This window comes from Podarcis erhardii, assembly GCF_964252035.2.
Source record: "Podarcis erhardii genome assembly, chromosome: 5".
NCBI classification, from domain to species: domain Eukaryota; kingdom Metazoa; phylum Chordata; class Lepidosauria; order Squamata; family Lacertidae; genus Podarcis; species Podarcis erhardii.
This window is the reverse complement of record NC_138509.1, coordinates 51,240,580-51,258,552: the sequence shown is the minus strand read 5'-3', so window position 1 is coordinate 51,258,552 and position 17,973 is coordinate 51,240,580. Positions and strand designations below refer to the sequence as shown.

At 44.8% G+C, this 17,973-nt stretch overlaps 1 protein-coding gene across 5 annotated transcripts in view; it reads left to right on the top strand.

Annotated features, from left to right (window-relative positions):
- The first annotated feature begins 1,547 nt into the window (after positions 1–1,547).
- Positions 1,548–17,973, top strand: part of PLEKHS1 (pleckstrin homology domain containing S1) — a 29,566-nt gene continuing 13,140 nt past the window's right edge. For 3 of the 5 annotated variants that reach the window (XM_081863091.1, XM_081863090.1, XM_081863087.1), the window contains exons 1-6: positions 1,548–1,800; positions 5,972–6,017; positions 6,790–6,866; positions 6,994–7,100; positions 14,383–14,517; positions 17,560–17,614. In XM_081863091.1, coding sequence (XP_081719217.1) covers positions 5,990–6,017; positions 6,790–6,866; positions 6,994–7,100; positions 14,383–14,517; positions 17,560–17,614 — 402 coding nt within the window. In that variant the 5' untranslated portion in view covers positions 1,548–1,800; positions 5,972–5,989. Of the gene's footprint in view, positions 1,801–1,824; positions 2,098–3,705; positions 3,733–5,971; positions 6,018–6,789; positions 6,867–6,993; positions 7,101–14,382; positions 14,518–17,559; positions 17,615–17,973 lie in introns of those variants that run through there. The other 2 variants (XM_081863088.1, XM_081863089.1) reach the window with 2 other exon arrangements.

Sequence of the window (17,973 nt, the reverse complement as noted above, 5' to 3'; positions counted from 1 at the left end):
TTTCAGAAACATTAGCTAATTCTACAAAGAAATAAAAACAAATAAAGATAATTTTCTAACCTGCTTGTTTCATTTTTCTCTCTGTGGGAGGAATGAATGTATCTTCTGAGCTCTCATCCACAGAAATTATGGGTGGTTTTCTGTAATCAGCCAAGGTATCTCTTGCAAAGCTGAATTCATCTGTTAGAAAATCTGGTTCTGTGTGCTTCCAGGTTTGTTAGTTGTTCTTAACAGTGCTTGTAGGAAATATTGTGAACTGGGATCCCTGCCTAGTTCAGCATCCTGTGCCTCACTAGTCAAATGGTTTTCATACATCCACAAGGAAAATATTAAGGCAACAGCCCGTATTCATTGCCTATTGAACCTGTTTTGCTAATAGCCACCACCTTAAATGTAGTTGACATTATTTATTTCTCAGCCACCCTTCACCATCTGATCCTAGGGCTGCTTAGAACAATATAAAAACAAAAACAGTTGCAATTATAAAAATATCCATTCCAAACAGCAATATCGATTGCTCAAAAAGGGGGGGGGTCCTGCAAAACAAAAGCCTTAACTGTAAATTTTGACAGAGCCCTCTCCCTTGCCACCATTCTCCACACTTCCAAGGATAGCAGAATTACCAAGAGAACTCCCTCTGCTGATCTTAACACCCAGAAGTTTCGGTAGGGAAGGATGTGGCAGGAACTGAAGGAGAAGCTAATAGCTCAACATCCGCCTTCTGATCAATCCTCGGTGACAGTGGGCCCTAAGTGGTTAAATTTTCCTCATCTCCTCTCCCTCTTCTGAAGATCAACTGCAATGTAATCGTGACCTGTGCTTCTAGGAACGGGTCCAAGCAGCTTCCCTCATGCCCTGCTACTCCTCAAGGGAAAACCCAAATTGCCATTTGCTCTGATGGAGCATTGAAGAGCAGTTTTTTCCAGAGGAAAGCAGTGGAACAAGAAGTGTCGATAAACCCTCACTGGATTATCCAGTGAACATTTGCAGAGCAGGTCAAATAACTTCCTCTTCTCTTTCAGCATTGGTTTATGGGAGAAGATTAGCACACATTTAAGATTCTGATGGTCATTCCCCCCCAAAAAAAACCTCGTTGGAAATTCCTAAATCTTGAGCCCTTTGGAATGCCCAGGTTAAAGCAAGCTGTGACTTTGTTGCTTGTGTGAAAGTCTCAAAAATTACAGTGCTATCCAAACCGTTTCTACTCAGTCATATTGAATTTAATAGGTATTATTTTCAGGTAAGGGGGGCTAGGTTTGCAGGCTCTGTGTTGATCTTTAAATATGCTGCTTGGCAGGGAATATATATCACATTGATTCCTTTTGTTGCTATGATCATTCAAAATAAAGCACAATTCTTTTACTACAGTATTTTCCCCTATTTCGTTAGAGAAATATATATAAGCAATATTTGGGGGGGGGATGCTGTATGTAAGGAGAAAGAACCAAAACCATTCTCTTTCCAGGATGTGTTTTGTGACTGAGTTACAAAGCTTACATTTAAGCTTATTGCTATGTCTGTTTCTCAGGTGTTGTCAAAGGCACATTAGCATGCTACCTACTTTTGGTTTTCCCCCATTTGAAACTTCTTTCAGCTCGACAGGAGGTTGTACATTTGCCCTGAGGAAAAAGCCTGGGTATTTCCTTATGACTCACAGTACAGCCTATGTTTTGCGCACTGGTATAAGGAGGCAGTTGCTATTTGCTCAGCATTAAACTAAGAGCAACGGAGCGCTCTGGAAAATATAACTTGTTGTGGTTTGACATTGTGGATCTTCAGTTTGGCAAACACCTAGTGCCTGTAAGTACAAATTTTCATGTTCATTTAGAGAAAAAGTTAGCAGTATCATCTAATTTCAACCTCCTCATGTTTTACACATACACTTTTCATAAGTGGCTTGTTTTGATTTTGTTTTAAAAAGGCTAAACTGTACTATTTTAAATTCTGAAAAAAGCCTCCTTGGGTAAGAGTTGTGCAATGTAAAAGCTCTTTCTTCCACTAAATCCAGTTTGTGGGTGAAAATGTGCTGTGATTTAAAGAGTGACCACCCCTCTCTTCTAATCATATATTGAAATTTTGCAGTGACCATTCTCTGCTGTAAGTTCATAAGTCTCTCTGTATATCATGGCATTCCTTCACATTTATATTGCCTTGCCTTGATCTTAATATATTTTTAATTGTGGTATGTAGCACTGGTTTATTCTTAATTCTGACAACTTTACCAAGACCAAGTGTGTGTCTGCTCAGACCCGAGTGGTAACATGGAAAAATGTTATACTGTCTTTAGCTTTAAAAAATATTTGTTTAGAGATCTTTTAATTCAGGGAAGTCATTGATGCCACAAACAACACGTAGTGCAATCTTTTGCAAGACTATTCAGAAATAAATCCTATTAAGTTCACTGGGCTTAGTGTACATAGGATTGTAGCATTAACCATCATTTGTTCTGTGCCTTTTCTACAAAAGCTGAATTGCAAGGGCTCATCACACTAAAAGAGGGGGGTCTTAAAAAAATAAAATGAAATCACCAAACGCTACCCATTAGATTAATTTGACTGGAATACAACTGAGGGATAATATAAGTAAATGGCAGCAAACATAGGTCAATTGGAGAAATAGGACATTAACTGAGGTAATGTGATTAGTTAATAGTAGAAATGGGATATTAACAAAAAGAGCAATATATTACCAATCTTTTGAATCATTCAGCTTGATGGCAAGTAAAATTGAATGCATATTGATTGAATCTTATGGGAAGTATTCCTGAGACCGAGTTCTTTAGAGAACACTTGAATCAATTCAAGTTTGTTCCGAATACAGCAGAGTGTGAGTTTGCATGGAAGTAAGATCACCCTCAAACTTGCTTTCCAAAAAGTGAAATAACTTGACTAAGGCTAATGATCAGTCCTCAAATTAAATTGTCCCAGAATGGATTTGCTGTTTTCAGAATTGTTTTTGTCAAACTGGGCAGAAGAGAAGATAGGAAAAGAAGACAGAGCAGTGGAATGCCGGGTTTAAGCTTATTGCTCAGCTATAGTGTTTTCTTCTTCTAAAAAATAGCTGTCGGTATGTTTATCCTAGGAGGCAAAGAGCAGCATGGGGAAGAGGGAATTGAATCATAGACTTGGGGGTTGTATTGGCATAGGAGCACACTCTGCACTGCCCTTATGGCTATCCACTCTCATTTTTCCACATGGGCAGTTCACAGAGAATGAGTGTGTGGATGGGGCATGTATGCATGTGGATAGGGTGTGGGGAAAAGAAAGGGGGTACAGTATCTGTGTTAAGTGTAAGGTGTGTGTGTGTGTGTGTGTGTGTGTGTGTGTGTGTGTGTACTAGTGGTGGAAGTTTGGGTTGATAGGTGCAGACAGCAAGCCAATTTTAAGCTGTCACCTAATTCCCTGCTGGCAACCCCCCCCCCCCCCGCGGAATTTGGGCAATTCTTGATCCAGCCTTTGGGCTAAAGAAAGGCCAGAGTGTGTATGTGCATGCATCACTGGGGCATATTTTAAAGGCCTGAGGTTCTCTCACCAAAGTGTACTTGCCCAAACCTGGATCTTGGCATCCAGGGAATTCTCCTTTCTCTATACCTATTTATTTGTCCTTGCACCAACAAAAACAAAATTGATCAATAATTACATATTGCATACGTTCCTTGCAATATCTCACTTTCCTTTCAGGTAGGTTGATTTGTCCTCATCTGGATATGAATGAACAACACATCTTGTTTGGGTATGGTTGCAATTTCAGGGTTGCATTTTAAATCAATTAATTTACAGGCTTGTGGTAGTTCAGCTGTGTGTGTATACTCTCACAAAGTAGTTGGATGCAGTGTGTGTAACCTATTCCACCCACAAAATAAGAGTTTCTGTAGAGTTTCTATAGTGCAAGTTCATGTTCTGATGGGGCTAGCTCTGGAGCCAACTGACGATTCCCAGATAAGATCCTCCCCCTATTGTGTGGGCAGGGTAGTCCCTCCCCCTACCTGGCCTGATCACCTTGGCAATGCCTCCAATCCCCAGGAGGGATTGGGCAACTGGCTGAGGTAGGCGGAGACCTCCAGGTATCCCAACTGGGGAAAGCAAAGCCAAGCCTGTGCTAATGGTGCTGCATAGGGTCCAGGGGGCTGCGTGTGACCACGCAAAGGGCGCTCCCCATTTAATGTGGGGAGCGGTCATTGTATCTGCCCTACACTGGTTGCTCTTGACACTCTTTTCTAAGCCCCAATTCCAAGCTGCTTCCCAAGTAAATGGCTGAACCAATGAACTCTGGTGAGTGGAACATAGAAAGTTCAGAGTCCCTTTCTTATACACTTTTGTGTTGTGGTTACTCTTACACGGGTGGCGCTGTGGGTTAAACCACAGAGCCTAGGACTTACTGATCAGAAGGTCAGTGGTTCAAATCCCCATGACGGGGTGAGCTCCCGTTGCTCGGTCCCTGCTCCTGCCAACCTAGCAGTTCAAACACACATCAAAGTACAAATAGATAAATAGTTACCGCTCCAGTGGGAAGGTAAATGGTGTTTCTGTGCGCTGCTCTGGTTCGCCAAAAGCGGCTTAGTCATGCTGGCCACATGACCTGGAAGCTGTATGCCGGCTCCCTCGGCCAATAAAGCGAGATAAGCGCCGCAACCCCAGAGTCGGTCACGACTGGACCTAATGGTCAGGGGTCCCTTTACCTTTACTGCTAATAAAACCTTTCTCCACTTTTAGGAGCAAATGGTGAGCACAGTAGTCGCATGAAATAAATGGATCTCTTCAGGTATTTGAAGTGAACACATGTAGGCTTAAAGAGGAGAGAGACACCACCACCACCCCATTTCATATGTGACTTAGTGCTGCCTTGGATACAACCTCATGCCTCTTGTCCCTCTGATGTTACTTCATACTTCAGCCCATACTTGTTTCATTTCTACCAAACCAAAACATTCTAAATCAGAATTGGTTTTACCAGAGTTTGGGAAAGTATTTGTTTGTTTAATTAAAATTTTCAAAGTTTCATTGGTGGGAATCAAAGAATTGTAGAGTTGCAAGGGACCCCAAAGGCACAACCGCCTGCAAGGCAGGAATCTCAGCTAAAGCATCCATGACAGGTGGCCATCCATCCTCTGTCTGAAAACCTCCAATAAAGGAGAGTCTTTCGCCTTCCAAGGTAATCTGTTCCACTGTCGAACATCTCTTACTGTCAGAAAGTTCTTCCTAACTTTTAGCACTCCACATAAGGTTAGGTTTCTAGGCCTTTTATCATGTTGGTTGCCCTCCTCTGCACACATTCCAGCTTGTCAATATCCTTAAACTGTGATACTCAGAAGCAGACACAGTACTCCAGGTGGGGTCTGGTCAAGGCAAAATAGAGCAGGACTATTCCTTCCCTTGATCTGAAGAAGGTATTATTGTAAGCAGTACACCCATCCATTCATTTCAAAAACAACTATTGATCTAATTTACGGTCTTTTGTTGCCCTTTTTATGCTGTGTAAGTTCTTGGAATGCTAATTTATTTTATTGTTCAAAACATTCAATGGAGCAAGTGGGAAGAAAAGACTGTGGGAATAAAATATTGCTGTTCTTTATGTTATATATTCATTGCATCGTTTTGGGATAATTATAAATTGAGTTTTTTTGTAGTTATTTTATGGCACACAGTCACCATCTACATCTATGTTAATATTTTGTTAACCTAGTTAATGGGTACTGACAAATAACAAATATTCGTTAACATCTGATAAACTGCTGCTTGGTTACAGTTTCTGTTTATATACCGCATAGCAGAAGAACAAAAAAGAAAATTAAGTACTTCTGTTCCTCATAATATTCTGTTTATTTAATCTGAACAGGAACTGCAAGTACTTACTGGAAAGGCAAGGTGTGGTTTATACAAAGTCCTAGATTATAGTGATGGTGCACTGGGGCAGTACATATTAAACATGAGTTAAAGTGGTCTTTAACCCTCACTATTTGTTTGTTTACTAGGTTGAATTAGCAATCAAAATGGATGCTCCACGAACGATGTGCATAGGTATGAGATGGAGTCTCATGAGTTTATCCAGACAGCAGGCCATACCCGTTTCCCTGGCAATTTTCATGTTTTTCTCAACATGCACTGTTTCTTTTTTTAATGGATGCAATCAGTATGTGACTCCAACCCTGTTCCAAAACATGGCAGAGTTTGCATATTTGGGCAGGGATATTCAGGTCTTGAGCCACATTGGAACTGACACATTTGCACTTAAAGCCCTGCCCTCTGATCCAAAGATATGGGATGGATTCCCTTCACTCAGTGTTGTAGAAAATGCATTCTGCACATGCATTGGATTGTTGCTGCATGAGTCCTAGGGATAAGGCTTGGCTGAGTTAGCCTAAGATCACGAAGCCCTGTTTCTGATTCACCATGATGCTCCACCCACAATCTTTCATTTCTACTGGGTGATATTTTTCAAGTACTTGATTTGGGTTTTCCAGCAGCAGCATCCATACAGACTGTCCTGCTCCCCAACATAGTTTTAACCATTTTATCTTGGATTGTGCCTGCCGGCCCAGTAGTAGATGTGAGTGGGAGAAACATAAGCACTTTAATAAATAAATCAAACTGGACCAATCATAGTAGGACTGGTCAAAAACCATTTCATATTTTACTTCAAACACATAAATATCATTGATTTTTGACATTTTAAATTGGATATCTCTCCCTCCTTGACTATGGGTCTGTGGCTAAGGGATACAGAAATCCACTCTTCAGGGTTCTTTTCCTATAGAGGTAACATGGAATGTTTCTGTTATCTCTTTATCAGGAAATTGTAGTTATGGAGATGTCTACAAGCATGGTTTCTTCATCAAATCCCCACCTCCTCATCTTTTCTCCAATCAGGTACTGTTGACACCATAATAGCCATGTTGCTGCTGCTATAATAATGATGAGCAAATAACAATAATAATTGTACTCATAATGTGTTACTGTATTTCTAATTCCTTGTCTTTTACCTTTCTTCCAACAGAACTCCTGGAAAAGGAGACACTTTATCCTTTCCAAGTCTGGCAAGAATGATTATGTCCTGAGGTATCTTAAAGGTGCCCAGTTAAAGGGTTACATTGAAATCAATGAGTAAGTATCTAGCCATGTCTCAGAATGACCACTCCCCACATTAAATGGGGGGCGCCCTTTGCATTGTCACGCACAGCCCCCTGGTCCCTATGCGGCACCATTAGCACAGGCTTGGCTTTGCCTTCCCCCAGGTGAATATCTAGATCCCCGGTGGCAGACTGGGAGGGGTAAATGCACAATGACTGAGCCAAGGTCTACCCACATTAGAACATAATAAAGTTGTGGCCAATTTTAATCCCATCGCACGTTGTCTTGGGTCGTTACTCCACACAGGGGCCGCCCAGGGTTGGGGGACTCCGCCTGTCCATGCAAAGCTTCTTTTAACAGTCCCTGACTGCCTGAATTGCTGCTTGCTGGCCCCCTCAAAAAAAGTTCTTCTCCAGGTTCTTCCCAAATGCATGGTGGAGCACAATATGAAATTGAACCACCTCACAGGTTAAAAGGACTGCGAGGCAGTGAGCAAGATTTGCCCCCTCGTCAGCCATGTATTCAGCTCTGAAAAGGGTCCCACACACTTCCTGATGTATGCATGCAGAGGCCTCCATGCTAGGGGGAATCCTGATCAGAACTACTTATTGCACAAAGAAGCTGTTATGTACTGAGTCGAATAGGACCCAAACTGCAGCAGTCTGATTGGTCCTAGAACAATAGGATCCAAAAGGCAGCAGTCTGATTGGTCCTAGAACAATAGGATTCAGAATGCAGCAGTCTGATTGGTCCTAGAACAATGCAGCAGTATGATTGGTTGGCAGGAACCACCCAATCATGCTCCAGATTGAAGTGAATCCACAACCTGATTGGTTTACAGTACAATTCCGGAATTAGCCAATCATGTGCAGCCCATTGTGTAAATAATGTATATAAGGCAGATACTTTGAGGGGACTTTCATTCATTCCTCCTCACCACTATGAGCTGAATAAAGAGCATGAAATCACTTTGCGACTCCGAGTATATTTCACTGGCGACGAAGGTGGGATCCCGCTGAGCTGACTGCCACACACAGCACCGCAGCACCGCCACCTGCCGCACCGCTGCCTCGCACCGTGTATCCAGGCTTCAGCTCCGGGACACAAGGAACTCAGAATGGCAACTGACAGCAACTTCTCGCCGTTCAACCCAGCATCTGGAGACTGGGAAGCGTACGCCTCCCGTTTCACCTTCCTCCTAGAAGCCAAAGGGGTCACCGATGATGAAGACGCCAAGAAGAGGGCAATATTCTTCAGCGTCTGCGGAGAGGAGACATTTGAAATCGCCCGGGCTCTCCTTGCGCCTGAAGACGTTGCTACTGTTCCATACAAAACAATAATGGAACAGCTGAAGGGGCACTTTTCGCCACAGCCCTCAGTGGTGGCTCGTCGAAATGCCTTCTACGCAAAGCGGCAAGCCCCTGGGGAAACCATAACTGGGTTTGTGACCTCTCTCCGCCAAGCCGCCCGGTTCTGCAACTTCTCAGAGCTGGAGAACATGCTTCGTGACCGCCTCGTCGGTGGCCTGAGGGATGAGAAGCTGCAACGACGCCTCTACGCTAAGAAGAACCTAACGTTCCAGGTCGCTCTGGAGGAGGCCCTGGCAACGGAAGCTGCCGAGAGGTCGACACAAGAGGCACGGCCGAGCCAGCCGTCCCAACCGAGGGTCCACCATGAAGACCTCACCGACGACTCAGGATCTGACAGGGAGGAGGTGCACCGAGTACAGCAGCGCACTCAAGCAGCCCACATACCACAGCTGCCTCGACGAGAAGGAGGGAACTGCGCAAGCTGTGGAGAAAGTCATGAGAGGAGGACCTGCCGTTTCCGCAATGCAGAGTGCAGACAGTGCAGAAAATCGGGACACATCGCCCGGGTGTGTCGGGCTCGGCCCACCCGACACCAGGCATCAGACGACCAATCCAAGAACCCCAGGTCCCGGGGCCCAACGCACCAAGGCAACTCGACAGAGCTCACGGACTTCCAGGTATACCAGTTGCCCCACCCCAACATAGAGAAAATTTATGTAGAGGTACAGATAGAGGGGGCCCCATGCCGCATGGAGCTTGACACGGGTTCAACTCTATCCATAATCTCGGCAAGGACCTTAAGGAAACTGTGTCCTACTGGGGGTCCCAAACTCAGGCCGGCCCCATTCACCCTCCGGGACTTCCAGAAACGTAAGGTCCCCACAATGGGGGTGGGGACCTTCAGGGTGCAATACCGAGGGCGGACGCGGCAACTGGACTTGCTTGTGGTCAAGGGCCCCTACATTAGCTTACTGGGATTGGCATGGTTTGGACCACTGGGGCTAGCTGTCACCGGGGTGAACCACACTAGCTTACAAGTGGACGTGGACGCCATATGCAAGGAATTTCCGGGGGTTTTCGATGGGAAATTGGGACAGTATACGGGCCCCCCCATTGCTCTACAGCTTGACCCCGCAGTACGACCAGTCAGGCTCAAGGCCCGCCGGGTCCCGTTCGCTCTGAAACCCCGTATAGACGAGGAATTGGACCGGCTCGTGGAGCAAGGAGTGCTGGAACCGGTACCTAATGCCCCCTGGGAAACCCCAATCGTCACACCTGTCAAGCCTAATGGCTCAGTCCGCATCTGCGCAGACTACAAATGTACCATAAACAAGGCCCTCACGGCCCATGCATACCCAGTGCCAGTGGTCAGCCATGTCCTTGCCACCCTGGCTGGGTCGAAAATTTTTGGCAAGCTGGACTTGGCCCAAGCATATCAACAGCTGCCAGTAGATGAGGCAACAGCAGAGGCACAGACGATTGTGACGCACAGAGGAGCATTCAGGGTAAAGCGGCTGCAATTCGGTGTCAGCGTGGCACCAGGCATATTCCAGAATCTAATGGACTCTCTCCTTAAAGGGATTCCTGGCGTCACCCCCTTCTTCGATGATGTGTTGATTGCCGGGCCCACACCAGAGGAGTTTGAGGACCGCCTCCGCACCGTTCTGCACCGTTTCCAGACAGCGGGTCTCAAGGTAAAGCGGGAAAAATGTCTACTAGGAGTGCCCCAGGTGGACTTTCTGGGATTCATGGTGGACGCAGAAGGGGTCCACCCGACTGGGGACAAGGTACGGGCCATTTGTGATGCCCCAGCGCCCAGGAACAAGACTGAACTTCAGGCCTTCTTGGGACTATTGAACTTTTACCATTCCTTCCTTCCCCACAAGGCGGCGGTAGCGGAGCCCCTACACAGACTCCTGGACAAGCGGGCCCCTTGGGTGTGGGGCCATCGCCAGGAGGCCGCATTCCAGGCAGTCAAGGACTTGCTTGTCTCAAACTCGGTCTTGGCACACTTCGACGAGAAGCTGCCGGTGGTGCTAGCATGCGACGCCTCACCCTATGGCATTGGCGCTGTCCTGGGACACCAACTCCCAGATGGAAGAGAGGTACCGGTGGCATACTTTTCCCAGACACTCAATGCAACCGAGCGGAACTACTCACAAATCGACAAGGAGGGCCTGGCAATCGTGAAGGGAGTAAAAAAATTCCATGATTTCTTGTATGGGCGGCCCTTCACCGTGGTGACTGACCACAAACCGTTGCTTGGCTTGTTTGCCCCCGAAAAGCAGACCCCCCAAGTGCTGTCTCCTCGTGTCCTCAGGTGGTCAATTTTCCTTGCCAGCTACCAGTATGCACTGATTCACCGCCCTGGGAAGGCGATGGGCCATGCGGACGCCCTCAGCAGGCTACCACTACCAGAAACAGGCCCCGACCCGGCACCTGCACAAGAGGTTATGAGCCTGGAGCTGCTTCCCGACCGCCCCATTCAGGCACAAGAAGTTGCACACCATTCCAAGAAAGATAGGGTCATCTCCCGGGTCCTGGACTGGGTGTGGAGGGGATGGCCCAGCAGCAGCCCCGGGCCAGAATTCGCCAGCTACACAACCCGCAAACATGAACTGTCGGCCCACAAGGGGTGCCTGTTATGGGGAAGCAGGGTCGTTGTTCCCCAGCCCCTCCGCAAAAGGGTCCTCACAGCCCTACACGAGACACACCCAGGGGTAGTAAGAATGAAGGCCCTTGCCAGGAGTTATGTGTGGTGGCCGGGGATCAACGGAGAGATAGAGGCCTGGGTCAAACACTGCCAGGCCTGCCAAGAATCCCGCCCAGATCCCCCAAGGGCCCCAGTCCAGTCCTGGGAGTCTGCCCGAGCACCATGGTCACGCCTGCATGTGGACTTCACTGGCCCCTTTCAGGGGAAAACATTCTTCATAGTGGTGGACTCCTACACCAAATGGCTGGAAGTCGCACTGGTACCATCCACTTCTACATCCGCAGCCATCCGGGTACTACGCAGGCTGTTTGCAACGCACGGGCTCCCTGACACTCTCGTCTCAGACAACGGGACTGCATTTACGTCAGGAGAATTCCAAACCTTCACAGCGCAGAACGCCATCCGCCACATCCGTTCGGCGCCATTCCACCCTGCCACCAATGGCCAAGCAGAACGCATGGTGCGGACCACCAAGGACACCCTTCGCCGCATGACGCAAGGGGATTGGGAGTACCGCCTTGCCACATTCCTTCTAGCACAGCACAGCACCCCCAGCTCAACGACTGGCCGGAGCCCCGCTGAACTACTAATGGGTCGGCGCCTTGCAATCAGATTGGACCGCCTTCACCCCGATAGAGCTCAGGATGAGGTAGGGGTGGGGGAAGGCAGGAACCCCCGGACCTTCGAGGCCCAGGACCCAGTGTACGCAAAGAATTTTGGGGCAGGCCCTGCATGGGTACCCGCCACAGTCACCAGGGTCACTGGCCCCGTGTCGTACGAGGTGCTAACGGATGGGGGGCAATGCTGGCGCCGCCACTGTGACCAGATACGGCGACGATTCCCGGGAGAAAACCAGGAGGAGGAGGACAGGTCAGAGGAGTCCCAGGGGAACAGTGGGGCAGTGAGGCCCATAGAGCAGCAGGGGCCAGCAGGAGAGGCAGAACCAGTAAATACAGAGAGGTCCCGGGAGGCCGAAAGGACACCGGAACCAGAACCACGACTGAGCGAGCCGGTTGCGCCAGACCAAACAGCCCCATCACAGCCAGCATCCTTGGAACACGAGCCAGAACCAGAACCCCGGACCAGGGAACACCCCAGGCCGCAACGCACACGTAGGCCGCCAGCATACCTTGAGGACTATGAATGCGACCTTCCGGGCAGGACTGGAACTTAGAGGGGAGGGGTGTTATGTACTGAGTCGAATAGGACCCAAACTGCAGCAGTCTGATTGGTCCTAGAACAATAGGATCCAAAAGGCAGCAGTCTGATTGGTCCTAGAACAATAGGATTCAGAATGCAGCAGTCTGATTGGTCCTAGAACAATGCAGCAGTATGATTGGTTGGCAGGAACCACCCAATCATGCTCCAGATTGAAGTGAATCCACAACCTGATTGGTTTACAGTACAATTCCGGAATTAGCCAATCATGTGCAGCCCATTGTGTAAATAATGTATATAAGGCAGATACTTTGAGGGGACTTTCATTCATTCCTCCTCACCACTATGAGCTGAATAAAGAGCATGAAATCACTTTGCGACTCCGAGTATATTTCAGAAGCTCTGATGGTATGCATATAGGGACCCTGCATATGGGGTGGGGTGGAGTGCCTGGGGGGTGCATTGGTAGGAGAGTGGCTAATCCATGTGGCCCTGCAACCCCTTCACAGTAATGCGCTTTTAATGTGTGAGAACCCGTGCAGCTGTTTAGGGTTCTATGAGTTCTAAAATGGAACCTCAGCCAGTCATCTCTCCAGATGCTCTGAGGTAATTCTAATCTGCTTTATTGTTTTAAGTTTTGTGTGTTTTTAAAGCGTGGTTGTGGTTTCTTCCTTGCTTTTCCTTGTTTTATCTTTTGTAAACCGCTTTGAGGTTTGTTTGTTTTTTGAAACAAAAACTATTACATTTTCAAAATTCACAAAGAAAGAATAAAAAGAATAATTTGATCTTCAGCGACATATTCTAGGATAAAAATAGGTGTTAAAAAATACACGATAAAAGTATTTAAACATCTAAGATAAACAGAACAACATTGAAAAAGAAAAGGAAAAGGAAAAAACCAAAGCAAAACAACAAAAACTAGGGGGGGGGGACTTTTCTTAAACAAACATTTTTTAGGAAGTTCAAACCAATACTTAAATATTCTGTGCGCAAAGTCCTTCATACTGGTTTGAGTCCCTTATAATTTTGTTGAGTTGTGTCTATCTCTTCGCGGTTTCAACTCAACTATTACAGTTAAATAATCTGTGCTTTATTGTTTATCCAAAATTCTTTTCCTTTTCTGTGTAATTAATCAAAACAGGTTCATTTCTGCTTTGAGGTTTTTGACAATTCAGCGTTATATAAATTTTGAGGAACGAACAAATGAATGAATGAATAATCTGGCTGCCGCATTTTGGACAAATTGAAGTTTCTAAGGTGTCTTCAAAGACAGCCCCATATAAAGTACATTGCAATAATCCAGTCCGGCAGTTACCAGAGCATGGAGTACAGTGGCCAAGTCTTCTCTGTCCAAAAGGGGCCATTGCTGGAGACAGGATTAATATGGTTTTAAATATATCTATCATTATATCACATTTGTCTACCCATTTAAAACCTCATGTGATTCTGTTTTATATAACTAGTTAAAATAACCAAGCTTTGTGAGTGTGCTATATCGGAAAAGGAATGTACCAGAATGCATTAGGCTGCCATGTGGCGTAATTTAAACAAGGTGGAATATATAGTTCTCTCCCTCCTCATTTAATCCCCACAACAACCCTGTGAGGTAGGTTGAGCTGAGAGATAGTGACTGGCCCAAGATCACCCAGTGAGTTTCATGGCTGAGCAGGTGTTTGAACCCTGGTCTCTCAGCTCCTAGTCCAACACTCCAACCACTATACCACATTATATTACACATTACATACTTTTTATGACATGCACAAGATTGCAGTTTATTTCATCTATTAGAACTTACATGATTGTAAAAAACTGTACTTGAAAGGATCTCAAGAATCAACCACGGTTCATAGTGGTGCTACAATATATAGACATATTGAAGTTGAGTTATGTCTCCAATGTTTTTTGTATCTATGGATTGGGGTAAGAATTTGGGACAGACAAGTTCTTATTTCGCACTTGCTTTTCCCATTCTGGATTATGTAAAACCAAAACACTTGTTTAGAAATGACATGCAGTAAAAACAGTCTCATCACGCGCAAGAACATATTTTACAATGCTAGATGATTGCCTATGACATCTTTTAACACGATGAGCCACACAGACTGTGTACATCTTTCATATATTTATCTAACAGGACTTCAGAAATAGAGATTGGCATAGGTGACCCTGAGAAAATGACAGTTGTGAAGAAGATGTTTAAATGCAAGCCTGCAGAAGTGATGACCATCAGAACAGAAAATAGGGTTTTCTATCTTATTGGATCAGACAGGTATGTTCACCATTCTTTACAGATATGTATGTATAGCTTTCATACCTGCTAGTATGAAGGCAATGAATTAAAAAAAATTAAAATACCGGTACAGGATCCTCAAATTGGTCAGAGCACATCCTCAAAGAAATTATCACACAAGCCATCATATATATTACACAAAAAAGGGATTCCCCTTACAACGTTTACAAAGCTCGTGAAATACATTTGAATAGCAAGATGAGTGGAGGTGAAGGAAATTTAAGGAGCCACCATAGCTTAATAAATCAAGAATGGTTTCCCTACTGTGATTCCTTTCTTGCCCAGTTAAGCCACTTATTATAGTGTGTTTCCCTTCTGAAAAACCCTTGCTTTAGAGGCTGTTCCGGAAGTAGAAGAAGAGCTGTGCTACAAGGTAAATTATGAGGGAATCTTTATTTGAGAAGAATCAGGCACAGAATAATCTCTTTTGGCATTACACATGCGGCAGGGATTTTCCCAGAGTCAAAATACCTAGAACTTGTGAGAGAAATCAGTGCTGCTTGGAAAGAGATAATACAAATCCTGTTAGGTACCTTTTTACCTTATACTCACCTTCCCATATTCTGCACATTCAATACCCGGCAGAGACTTTGGCACTGAAACAAAACCAGTCTGACCTCAAAGAAAACAAATACCCATTGTTTGTTTTTGGTAACTTAGAATGGAGTGCCAGTTTCCTTAAAGGCTACTTTGAAAGATTCTAACCACTCCTGCAAGGCAGTGGGTACAGAATTTTCCTCAGGGTTTACTCCTGAAGGCCTTCCCACGAATGAGTTTAGCTGCAAGGAAGCAGAGGTTTAGAACCAGAGTTTTCCTTCTCCTAGATGGGCTACCTTCCCAGGTTGACAGCCCCATCTTCCCCTCATTTCCCTCTATAGCCTACAGCCACACATTAACAACAACTAATGGAAAAGGTGGTGGTTGATAGAAACATTGTTTTTTATATAGATATAACAGTCACCATCAGACAGGGGAATCTCATCCTCACAATAAAGGTGGGGCAGAACCTGTGGGGTCCCCAGTGGGTGTATTGAAATGGCACCCTGCAAGAGACTGCTCTGGCTATCTCTGTACTTGCCTTCCAGTGTGCCTTTTATATGAGCTTGGAACCCAAGTCAACAACACCATCCTGACAGTGTAGGAAGCCTGCAGCTTTAGTGCAAAATGCCAAGGCTGCTAAGCAAACCATCATTGTCTTGGTTAGAAGATGTAATCCTTTTCAATGTGTGCAGTCACCCTGCTCCCATTCACATAGTATGCTCAGGCCAATGCATGGATATGCCTTTATGTCTGGGTTAAAACACTAATTAAAAATGCTTTTGTTCAGCTAAATAAATAAAGCAAATAATGGATTTTTTTTTTACTGTTCTTTATCAAAGTAGTGCATATAAAAGCTGCAGATGAACATTACATGCAGGTCTCACTATCTAAACAGAATACATTTGCAGGAATTCGTTTCATAAACAAACATTTGCATAACAAGTTGACCATTTCCACTGATCTCTTTGTGGAAATTTCTAATGTGTTCCCGACCACAGAATATGACAAAATGTCAAAAATACCTGGGAAAGCCCTCTGAAACCTTGCAAAGGCAAATAAGAAAAGAAAAAAATGCTCTTATTTGTCTGATCTCTCCCCCTTCCTCCTCACTTCCTCCCACCATGGTTTCTGGTGAAACGGCTGCCGTGGACCAGCAAAACACAAAAAGTAAGGCTTCTTTAAGGCTGCTTATTTGTTTTCAGTACTACACTCAGGTCCAGCTCTATGGATCTGTGGTGTGTATAAGTTGCATACTAATTCCTCATTTTTGGATAAGTGATTTTTTTTTAACAAGTGTTTGGATAGTGGGACCTGTGTATACTTAAAATAAACTAGGGTTTTGCTTCAGTGCTATTGCTTTGACTCCTAAATTTATACAGATTTGATAAATTAATTTACTTAGTTTGCAGTCCTAACCATGCCTAATCAGAAGTATGTCCTATTTGGGTGACTATAGAGAATGAGATTCTTTAAAGATTTGAAATCTTCTACAGCCATGGAATAAAGACATCCCTGGTTATATGGTGAAGGATTACTTGTGAGAATCTTGAAATCATGGGTGATTAACTTTGGCCTTCCATATCTTGCCAGACCACAACCCCCACCACTTCTGACTATTGGCCAACTGCTGGAGTCCAAGAATGCTTTAGATGTTTTCTGGATATACCCAGGGTAGTATTCAACTCTGAGTAAAACTTACTTGAATATCACCCAGCAATACAGTGGTACCTCGGGTTACAGACGCTTCAGGTTACAGATGCTTCAGGTTACAGACTTCGCTAACCCAGAAATAGTGCTTCAGGTTAAGAACTTTGCTTCAGGATGAGAACAGAAATCGTGCTCTAGTGGCGTGGCGACAGCAGGAGGCCCCATAGGCTAAAGTGGTGCTTCAGGTTAAGAAGAGTTTCAGGTTAAGAACGGACCTCCGGAGCGAATTAAGTACTTAACCCGAGGTACCACTGTATTGCTCATGCCAGGGATTATGGAACCTTAAGCCCAAGGCTCAAATATGGCCCTTGAGGCCTCCATATCTTTCTCCCAGAAGTCTCCCCAAGCCATGCTCCTTCACTAGCCCTGCTTCATACCTTCCTCATCCTAGTTTTTCCTGTCCTTGAACTGTCTTGCCTGGCTGGCTGAAGAGATGTAGAGCGTAGGGTGCAAAGACCTCTGACTTTTGCATAGGTGGGATGTAGACTACCTGACAAAGTTAAAAGTCTGTTTTGTTGCCACTTTTGCCTCTGGTCACAACCATCACTGGCCTGTGACCCCCATTCTCAATGTTTTTCCAGAGTTTCTCTGCCCCTTGGCATATAGGGAGGAGGCCCTTGAGCACCTTGAAGATGCTGCTCAAGGATTTGGTTCTTCTTAAAAGTAAAAAAAAAAACAAAAAAAAAACTTTACGCCTTTTTTAGAGGAATACAATCTCATTCCTAATATTTTGTTTCTCTATCTGTCTCCTTAAAATGTAATTTCACTCTCTAGCAAGGACGTTGAGGACTGGGCCACCTTCCTGTTTTCAACCAGCAAAGAAACAAAGGTCAGTGGTTGTAATGCTGTTTTAATTATCAAACATCAGCGATTGACATTTTTTAAATAATAATAATAATAATAATAATAACAACTGTCTTCATCATTTGTTCTACTAGTGCTCGGTTTTCTTTTCTATACTGTAACTTACAACTGGAGTCTGTCAGTTTCAGTTCTCTCAAGTTTCTAATTTTTCCAGTCTTAAATTCAGTTCTCCATGTTTTGTAGCAATTGGCACATTTTTAAAAATCCTCATGGAAATTTACCAGCATTTTAGTTTAAATTTCTCCCAATAAGCACATTTTATATGCAGTTTTGAGAAATGTACACATTTGCATTTTTTCAACCAATTTCCCCTCATACAATGCA